General features: G+C 38.4%; 1 protein-coding gene across 1 annotated transcript in view; it reads right to left on the bottom strand.

Moving 5' to 3' along the window:
• Window positions 1-377: 377 nt before the first annotated feature.
• TG (thyroglobulin) overlaps window positions 378-10,978 on the bottom strand; it is a 145,648-nt gene continuing 135,047 nt past the window's right edge. Inside the window, exons 46-48 of the mRNA XM_062504085.1 lie at window positions 6,123-6,263; window positions 5,152-5,342; window positions 378-490 (exon numbers count right to left, since the gene is read on the bottom strand). Of these exons, the coding sequence (XP_062360069.1) occupies window positions 378-490; window positions 5,152-5,342; window positions 6,123-6,263 (445 nt within the window). The remainder of the gene's footprint in view (window positions 491-5,151; window positions 5,343-6,122; window positions 6,264-10,978) is intronic.

Here is a 10,978-nt window from a genome sequence, read left to right as displayed (position 1 = left end):
TACGACATTTAATAAATCTGAGCCTCATCAGTGAGGGGGTTCTGAGTGTTTTGATTCATGTCCTTTTCTGGCAGGTGGTACTAGAATATGCTGGCATTTGTGTAGTTGCAAGAAATAAAGACCAAGCATTTTTGGTTTTGCAGTTTTTATTGATACTTTCTCTTTTTTTTTTCAAATTACAGCCTCTTTTGACTTAAAACAATAGCTGTGGTGCTTATTTTGTGCCATATTAATCAGTTTTCTTGAAAACTACTTTATTGAAAAGTCTACTTTATTTGTTGAGAAAGTTAACTAAAGGAAGTGTTGTTCATCTGGTGTGAGATGGTTGTGTGGATATACAATTGAGTGACAAAACCACCCCACAGCCCTGTGATTCCCTATCTGCTGTAAGACACCTCATCCCCCAGGGGCTGCCTCTCCAGGGAGGTAACTTCACTTGGAGTTTCACCAGAGCTGTTTTCTGCAGATGGCTCTCCACCACTTGCACTTCCTGGAAAGACAACACATTTAAGGTTAAAATAGATGTCATATCCTTGAGGCAGCAAGCTACAAGGTACACATTTTGTCGAACACACCTAAAAACCTTTTATGTAGCTATAAATGTCCAGGAAACTGTTTTTCTCAGTTGCCAATCCATTTGCTTTAGAGTAATGGCAGATCACCTCATGGTAATTAAATATTGTCCTTTAAATTACTGCCATTGGAATACATAATAGGTTTTTCTTCACTTGTGCAAGACTTCATTTTTCTATTATCTCCTGAAATTCCCTGCCAGGTAGGGAGTGTGAGCAACATTAATTTTTTGTCTGTCTGTAATACAAAAAGTGCAGAGCACCCACCTCCAACAGATCTTTCCTTTGTTATCTTTAACATTCTGTGATTTCAGTCTTCAACCCTATTTCAGTGGTGTACCTCAATGCCACCAAGCTATGTCAAGAAAGTGCACTGAGGGTTTATTTAACGTCTCATAGCCAGAGTGCTCTTACTGCTGCACAGATTTCCCTCATACTAAAGGAATATTTTCTATTTGAGATTTTCAAAAAGAAGGTGTGACTAGAAAGGATAAAAGATGAATGCTAACCACAACATTTCTTACTCAGTTTTGATTCACGTCTGAACTCTGAACACTCTTACTTTGTTTGGACACTTGTTTGGCTACACATGGCATCACAGAGCTCATGGAGAAGGTTCCAGCTTTGCTACCTGTTGAATTTCCTACAGATAAAATCCAATCTGGTTAACTTAGGCATGGAAAATATGCCTAAAAGTCAAAATTTAGGCACATGAGTTGGGCAGACAAGATTTCACTGTGAGACACTAAAGGCATCTCTTTCTCTCCAGCTGCAAGACTGCTGAAGTAAGAGGCACTTACTTGAGGAGGATTGATTCTGTTTAGTTACCAACTAGAGGAGTAAGAAATGTAGGCTGGATCCAACTCCACCTGTTTGGGATACAGTGAGAGGCTCCTTATAAAGGGACTTACTGTTAGGCACACAGTCCACCACACTATGTAAGGGGAATGTTAGCATTCAGACATCTGTCTGAACATACATAAACATTCTGGAGCTCCTGTTTTTAACTGAATTTCTAACTGAATTTCAAGTTATTAACACATTCCATGGAAAAAGCCATCCACAGCTCCTGTTTTCCACAATTGCCACTGTTCTTGTTTCTCATTTTGATGTTTGCTACGGTAACCGTCATAATTCAAAATATTAAGCATGTCTTTGAAATGCAGCCATGGGAACTCCAAACCTCTTCAAGCACCATCATTTTCATAATTCCCCAAGTAAACTGCTCCCCAACATGCCAACTTTGCAAACTGGTCTCAAATAAAACTTCAAGAGATTATTAGTTCATCTGCAATGAAATAGATTCCAAGTTCCCTCCATAGCTTATAATGGCACTGCCAGCAACCATTATGATGAATCATTGAATTTATTACATGAATTTTAAAAAATTATTTTCAAATACAACAATATACATTCCAATTATGTGCCAGGGACAAATGATACATTCTGTCATTAACTATTTTGGTCTGATCACAAAGTGAAACACCAACTTGGACAATTTTTTTTACTAAATGGAAAGAAAATTACAGGTAACAGTTCAGATAAACAACAGCTTCTAGATCCAGCAGTGAGTAACCTAAAAGACATCTCAGATTCCTAATATGAGAGGTTTTATTCCAGAAGCTGAAATTTATGAGTTTAGCTTAAACAACAGCAAGGAATACCTCAGTTAACTGTTGAACAGAGGTATTGAGCTTTGAGCTTTTAGTCATCCCTAATTTGACATTTCTAAGTCAAGACACTTCCCATGGCAGTATACAAAGGATAGAGAAAAATCTTTAAAATGCCAGTTCCAGTTATATTTTATGATGATTGCTTTGTCCAGTTCTTCCCCATTTTATTGAAATATAATGGGAATTTTTTTTGCTTATAGATTAAAGATGGTACATGAAGATGGAAAAATATTGATTTCAAGGAAAAGATGCGCTGAACAAAATGGGATTCATCACAGCTGGTTGAGATTGCATCATACTAGACCCTGTACACCTTTGTACTTAGATGTGAAGACTGGAATGTTTCATTATCTGTGCTTCTCACTGGCACATTTGAAAATTCCATCTGCTTGACATGAAGCCACAAATTGAAACCCACAACAATCCAAGAACATTATCATGAACATTTATAATTTTTGAAAGGCGGGAAAGTGTTAGATTAGATCTCAGGGTAGCTGATAGACAAATAGATCCCCCTCAGGAAGGAATACAAGGTACAACATCCAAAAATGGTTTGCAGCATTGTTCTCTCAGATCTGCTTTTCAGCATGCCCAGGTCTCACAGGACAGCCTGACAACACTCCAGAAACAGTGGCTGGAGCAGGAGGGAAGATCAGAGGTGCTGTGCTTCAGTTCTGAAGGGAGCTACAGCAAACTACCTCAGGTGCAAGAACATGATACATAGGGATTCAATTCTTGAAGAATCTAATTTTTGGGAGCAATGCAAGTGATGAACTTGTACTGGTGGACTGACACTGCTTTGGCATGAATTTCAGCACAATATACTCTCAAAAGTAAATTAAGGGTGCTCAGCTATCACCACCTGAGTTTTATGCAGCCTTTCTAACTGAACTGATAAACATTAGAATCTTTTTTTATAAGAACCTGGGCTCAGATTATTATCAGGAGACTCACAAGATCTATAAGTTACCATCCCAGGCTAAGAGGTCTGTAGCAGAAAAGGGTTTGATGCAATGTCTATTTAAATTTTAAGAAAAAGTTTAGTATTCAAGAAAGAGAACAGATTAAAAATGCCTATCAAAACAAAGTGTCAAGCCAACGTTTCTTTGAGATGGAATTTAGCAGAAATCAGCTGTGTAACTGCATTACCATGGTGCTGAGGCCAAGCAAATACTGGCTTAAAGAGCCAGCTGGGTGTACTCAGCTCTGCTTGAAGATTAACATGTACTTTTGATATGTACTTTTTAAACCATCTCTTGACAATCCATACTCCATAAATTTCACACTTGATGGCTTATTTTCAAAAATTTTGCTCAACTTTGTGAACTCCGTAAGTGTGTTTTATCTCCCTCCCTCTATTTTTGTTTAACATTCAAGTATTTGGCTTTGGCTATGGACAAGAGCAGGATGTTGATCTAAACAGATCATTGGACTAACCCATACATGAATTTTGTGTTCCTATGCCAGTTTGGATAGTTTTAAATCTTGTCTGTGTCAAAAACGATATGCCCTGGTGGATAATTCCCCACTTTTTGGGGGAATTTCCATAGGTGCTAGGAATAGTCTCTGTCCGTGGTGCTCGGTCAGCAGTCATTCTACCAGAGCTGTGAGTTCAGCCCAGTCTGGCATTACACAGCCACAGTGGTGTGAGATGAGTTCCAAAAAGATCTAGAAGTTATTGCCAGGACTGTTTATCAGAATAAAGCTGTGAAAATTAGCAATATCCCAATCAGCACAATGCTATTGGAGAATTCAAAGTATCCCCTTTGAACTTGAAAAATATTGATGGGTACCAGGAAACTGATGAAAAGGCTGACAACAAAATCTTGATTCAACTTTGGAAGAAAGACCATGAGAAAAGATTGAGGCTATATATTGAATGAGAGAATTGATGCTCTGTGTTTGCATCAAAACAACAAGCTTGATGGTTCTGAGACATTTTAGTTTTGTGTCACTCAAACATCAGCCTCAGCCCATTTAAGGTCTTGTGTCAGGGCACAGATAGCCTGGGTAGATTGGTGTCTTGGAAAGTACATTTTGTTCTCAGAAATTCAACTGAGAAATACAGAGAGAGCCTGAATTGTGTTCACTATGAAGACGAAACCTTAGGACATAAAAAACACATGCAAACTTGTAGGCCTCCAAGAACAATTCAAAACATCTCTGCCTGCCAGAAAGGGATGGTTTTGTTTGCTTTGCTTGAGGCTATCCACATTTATTTACAAGATACACAGATATGAAGGGGAGTTTATGTACTAGAATAAATTCAGGACAGGCAGTGGATTGAAATCTAAGCAGAATTGGTTTTACTTCCTAAGCAGTAAGAAAAAATTGAAGGGTTCTCATAGCTGCATTGATATTTATGAAAATATAAAAGGAGACATGCAAGGGGCACAATCACCACAGCTGTAAAAAACGTCAAAGAAACTAATCTAGTGAGAAGTCAAAGCATGCAGGAACCATAGTAATGTATAAAGCCTCAGCTGCCACATTACAGTGGATGACAATGATTTTTGCTACTCCTAAACCACAGCAGTCTCAACATTCTCATGGTAGGTGCTTCCAGTAGACAAAAGAGGCTGTATACACAGCCTTCTGGTTTAACCAAAATCTATGGTATAACTGTAAATAAGGAGCAAGCTCTCTATTTGGCTTCATCACATCTTCTATCATGATAACAAGATTTCTCTGGCTAGTTAAACTCCAGGACAGTTAAACTTCATTACACATTATATGCTATAAAGTAAATTTGTTTAGTGTTACATTCTTAACTGTATACCCTGGACATTGCAAGATGTTTAATTTGAGAAAAGTTCTTTTCCACAGTGACATAACAGCACTGGTCCGATGAAAACATTTAGCAGAGAATTTAGGCGTTATTTAATGTCAGAGAACAGTCTTCTCACCTGTGGATGCTTTCAGCCTTCTGATATAATCAGACCAAAAGGAACAGTCTGCTTTTTTCAGTCCTTTAAGAGTTGGCAAAGAAACAGTGAATTCTTTGTAGTTATCGCCATCATCACTTGACAGATACGTAGGCCAGGCAGGCATCACCCCCAACATTCTTCTCGAGAAACTGTGGGGGTAGTTTGGATTTCTAAGGGAGTGAAAGACATCATCATTAGAAAAGAATGATATGAACAGTAAAATGATAAGAAGATTGGCTAGGTCAGAGGAATTTGTATCCAGTCCCTCTAACCAGCAGGGTTCAAATTCAGTCCAGATGGGTGAATCAATCACAGTGCCTCATCTGACAGTTCTTTTTAGCCTGGTTCACTTCCTAAGGAACAGATATACAGAACCTGCATAGACACAGGCTTATGAACACCCTCAATAGCCCTCAATCCCAGCCCAACCCAAGATACTGCAAAAAGAACGTTAAGTCACTGTTCCCAGCATTCATTCCCATACTAGGTTTCCAGAGATACTCCTCATTCTCAAGCATGGCCACAGCACAGTAGCATAGAATGATGTTCACAGACTAGTTGTTAAAGGGTGCACTCTGTCTTCTTGTGCTATCCCTTTTCTTATGGGAAAATGAGAACTCTTAGCCAAGAGGTTTCAGAATTGGGGTCCTAGAACTAACCCCTGGAGACAACACCAAGGCCTTTGAAACCTGAATTTACTTTAGCAGCTGGTCAAGGGAGATAAAATATCTATTCCTTCTAGCAAAGTCTCTAAAATAAGCCTTTGGTGGCTGCTCTGCTTGGTAACTTGACCATGACTTTCCAACAGTGTGGACCAAATCCCACTGTGGGCTTGCAGACTGTAGAGGAAATGGAAAATGATTAAGTGAGGGCAGGGTCTGGACTGACTGACTCCCTGTACTTCTCCTCATCTCCCCAGTCACAGCAGTTCTTAAATATCCCACACTTACCCAGAGTTTATGAAATTGGAGATATACTGCATGATTTGCAAGGAAAGGTCCTTTTCTTCCTCAGTATATTGTGCTTCATACTTCGGGTAGAAGGGTAGACCAAATGCATACTGAACATCCAGCAGGAACTCCTGACCTGGGCTAAATCAAATATTTATAGAAAGATAATTTAAACCATCATTTATTTATTTGTGGGAGAAAGGGAAATAAATTAATTCAGAGAATAAAGCAAGTTTGTAAATAATGACCATTAATTAGAGTGTGGTGAACTGTGGGACTTTTTCAATCCAAAACATAAAAGAAGAGCAAGCAATAACAAGGAGAATTTTCCATTATGTTAGTGCAGGGTCTTTAACATTTGTTACAAAAGGAAACTGTGGAAGGTGTTAGGGCACATTTTCTAAATTAATTGTGTGTATAAGAGAGAGTGATAGAGGAAGAAAGTCACTTGGCTATTCATCAAATGCCTCTTAAGTTTTGGACAGATTTTCATTAAAATTAAATTCAGAAAGTGGAAGCAAGTGGTGACATGGATGCTGGCAGCCACAATGGAAGTTTAATTATGGCTTATTTCACAGACTTGGAATAAAATTCTGGCCTTTCTTAGCAGCAACTGGAGTTTTTCCATTGACTTCATTGTGGCCAGGATTCTGGATAAGAAAAGATGTAACAGGAGATGTTTATGAAGATTTCTCTTAAACATAGTTTTAATCTAATTTCTCTGCTGGCTGGGTGGTTTTGGTTCATACAGTCTGTTCTCCCCAAGTTTTATATGGCAGACAAGTCAAACCAGCTTGAGATAATCACCTAGATCAGATTTAAGAAAGAACAACTGCTGTGTAGTTCGACATAATACTTATTATAAGGAATATTTCAACAATTCAAAGACAAGACTGGCCAGATACGACTTGCGGGACCTAACTGGAAAGGTTACACACCTCAACAGTGTCAAACCCTGCAGAAAAACAGGCCAACTTCTACTAATAAAATTATAACTAAATTATGTTCTACACATAGCTTTGAACCACAGCTCAGGAGGAGATATTTCTGGCCTGTCCAATTGCATTTTCCATATCCCCACATTTGGACAAAGGTCTTATTGACTTGGTTTAACGCTGCATGAAGGCAGACAGCATCAGGGGACCTGGGACAAGGAACAGATGTCTGTGAGGCAAGAATAAACAAATCCCAGATCCACTCAAGAAGATTTCATCTGCAGTAGCATTTGTCAAAAGGTAGCACAACTGAAACTATTTTATCTTTGGTCATGAAATGCAGCAGCACTGGCATGACCCTGATACTGCCTCCAAAGAAACAAGGAGTGTTCCACCACCATTATGGGCAGGTGGTCTAAAAGCAAGATGACTGCTTTACATTTTATGAGTGGTGGCACCAAAGCCTCTATTTTGAAAAGCACACAGCCCTCTAAATGAAATACATCTTGGGTTGTGTTTTCCTTAGTCTTATCATAATACCTCAGTAATACTTTGCATCTGGAAAGTGAATTATTCACAGATTATTCACCAAAAAAATGTAGAACTGAAACAACATTAAAGCATATTTTTCTGCCCCAAATATTTATAAAAGGATTAAGCAAGATCGTAGTTTAATAATTTTGCCTTAAAAATAATTTGCTTGGCCCAATACATTACAGCAATTTCTAGTGTCAGTATTGCAGCAAAAGTACGATATACTTAAAGAGGCAATTTTCTTGGCAAAGAAGAGTCACTTTTGATTATGTTAGAGGACATGAAATTAGTTGAGGTACAGTGAAGAGACAAATGTACTCATTTAGGGACTGCATAGCAGAGGTGAACTTAGCTATGAAGCTAAAACAAGTAAGCTGGGACTGAAGGTTCCCCCTAAATGTTCTTAGTCCTTATGTTTCTAGAGGTGGAAAAATGTTAATGTCACAGCACAGACTAAAAATTCAGCAATCTCAGAGAATTTATTTTATTTGAAATTATTTGTATGATTGTACTTGATTTGATACAGAGATTAAGTGGTACAAACCCTTAACAATTTCACAGGCTGTTTCAGTATTTCTGGTTGATAAGAAAGAAAACATGAGGATGAGAAAAAAAACACTAAGCTTAAAAGGAAAAAGAGCACGTATATAACTGCACAGAAGAGCAGGAAAGACAACTGGGAAACATTTAGATGGCGGCTGGTTGGAAAATATCAGAATATTTCTGCCCCCTTCCTCAAACTCTGATCATAGAATCATGATCATAGAATCACAGAACTATAGCATAACAGAACCACAGAATGGTTTGGGTCAGAAGGGTCCAGAGGGAAGTACAAAACGCCCAGAAATACCCAAACAAGGATTTTGGAGTCTTGTAGGAGCTCTGAGCATACTTAAGGTAATACCAGGTAGTGACACTGCTTTCACTGGAACAAAAATGGAGTGAGAGGAAGAAAGGAGAAACAAATAAGTATTTATTGCTCTGCTGTTGTAAGCTGCCAACTCTGAAGGGAGGTTTTTATTTCCTGAGCTGCTCCAAAGTGCACTCCCACAATACCAGGCATGTGCTCAACAGCAGCAGCTCTAAATGGGGTTATGAAGGCCCCACAACTGTTGGACTTGAGAGGGCAATTTGACAAAATGGAGGACTGCATGGAAAAGGGCAAAAGGGGTTTTTAAGGAAACCAAATAGCAACTAACTTTCTCTACAGAAGTCCCTTTTTCAGGGAACAGATCTGTTATTTTAATGACAGCAGTGAATGTTATTATGTGTAAGGAAGAAATCTTGGCTTTGGTGACTTTACAGGAGTCGTGCTTTGTGTAAAGGTGGCTCTTCAGATCTTCTCTCTATAGCTTTACTTTGTAAGATATCAATATTTTTAAAAATAGATTCACAGATCTTTTTATTTGGCAGACCAGTAAATTAAGCCATGGGGAACATAGAAGCCAGATCCTACAACTTTGTTCACACTAAAACGAGTTCTCCATGGGGAATTCTTCCTTCACCTCACAAGGAAGTGCTACTGGAGTCCAGTTTAAAGAAATAGATGGTAAAATCAGAAACTTTGTGACATTCATAACCAATGATTTAATGCAGACCCTGAAATATCATTTACTGGGAAATATTTATTATCCAGTGCCAAGCCATTTAATTGGGAAGGTATAGGTTCAGAGAAATTTTTCCTAAACCTAAGATGGATTTTCCATTTAAATTTCCAAGTAGGAAAGACAGAAAGAGATTACTCAGCCATCAGATACTCCACTTCTCTCTCTACAGAGCTGTGGCTACTTTCACACAAAGGGCAACTTCAACAGGGAAGAGTAAAAGATGAGTAAATCAGAATTTAGAACAAAACCACCCTGGTTATGATTGATTTGGTTTAAATTCTGGTTCCAAATCAAACAGAGCACAGATATAAGCCCCCATGTCCAAGAGCTGAAGTTAACATTTAATCACAAGATTTTGGAACAAAAAAGCAACCCAATCTAAATCAACAACTAACAAATAAAACCAGACAAAAAGCCCCCAAATCAAACTGCTTCACCACCACCACCCTAATTCACAAACCCTCGAAAATTTTATTTGCAAAACAGAATTGCCATGACTGGCAATCCGTAATCACGGCAGTCAGAGCAGAATAGGATCTGGCAGACCACCGTGCTGTTAGGACTGAATGCACAACTCAGAGCTGGGGCTTCCAGGGACCTCACAGTGCAATCCGTAGCAAATAAGGGCATGGATCTCATTTTGAACCTTGTCCTTGCTCTAGGTCTGGCTAATTATTTCATACTGGAAACTCATTTTGATGATTAATGACTTACTCTAGCCTAATATTTCTCCTTTTCCTTTCATTTAAAAATAGTCCTTACTCTCCGTTCCAACTAATATCAATTAATCTCAAAGCATTTTGAGTCACAGCTTCTATTCTTAGTTGCCTTCATATAGTTTTTGGTTCTTTTTTAAACCTCCACACACAGACAGAAGCCAACATAAATTAGCTCAAAATTCTAATGATATCCTATATGATACCAAAACACCAAACTTCCCACTGCTATTCAATCATTTAAATTTTAAAATAACAATATAAATATAACTAGCTAGAGTTCAGCCAGAATTACCAGTGATCATCTGAGAAAGGAATAAGAAATATTGTACTCAAACTCATGTCAGTCACCAAATAAAGCAGATGTTGGCAATCTGTGACAGATTGGTGAGATAAGAAAACCATTTATCCCTTAATGTAAAGTTTTGTGAGAATAACTGCTCATTCTAACAATTCTGTGAAAGATTTTGTGTTAGAGAAGAGATCATGGCTTTCACTTCCCAGCCTCACATTGAAGGCCCTGTTCAGTATCCCATTGGCAAAGACATGGCTATCACTGGGAAAGTAAAAGCCCCCACCTCTTCAGTGTCACTTGGCTTTGCTGAGAACAGGTTATTTACATGCTTTACATGACTGAACTGAACAGCACAGATGAAACCCAGACTCTGAGGTTGCTCATACATCTCCTGCTGATTTGAGTTGAAATAGGATTTCATAACAACTCTGTCCCAGGAGAGGAAATGATTTACATAAAATGTGCCACTGCCTGTGTGCTCTTCTGCCCACGTTCTATGTTTATTTTCAGTAAATGGATTTAAAGGGTTTTTTGTTATGAGAATTATTTGAAATATTAAATGTGCCTATTTGCACCCATCTGCATTATCTTCACATTAATTCCAGCAGATTTTTTCCAGAGTATATTTGCATATCCAGTATCCTGGAGAGCCATGGTCTCTTCCATGTCATGGCAGAGGAGCAGCCTACCCACCCTGCACTTTGCCTGAACTGAAATGTTCATTTGTACGCCAAGCAAAAATAATTTTAAAAATTATATACAGCCACAC

Source organism: Cinclus cinclus, chromosome 1, assembly GCF_963662255.1.
Source record: "Cinclus cinclus chromosome 1, bCinCin1.1, whole genome shotgun sequence".
NCBI lineage: Eukaryota > Metazoa > Chordata > Aves > Passeriformes > Cinclidae > Cinclus > Cinclus cinclus.
This window is presented reverse-complemented; position numbering and strand designations above follow the sequence as displayed.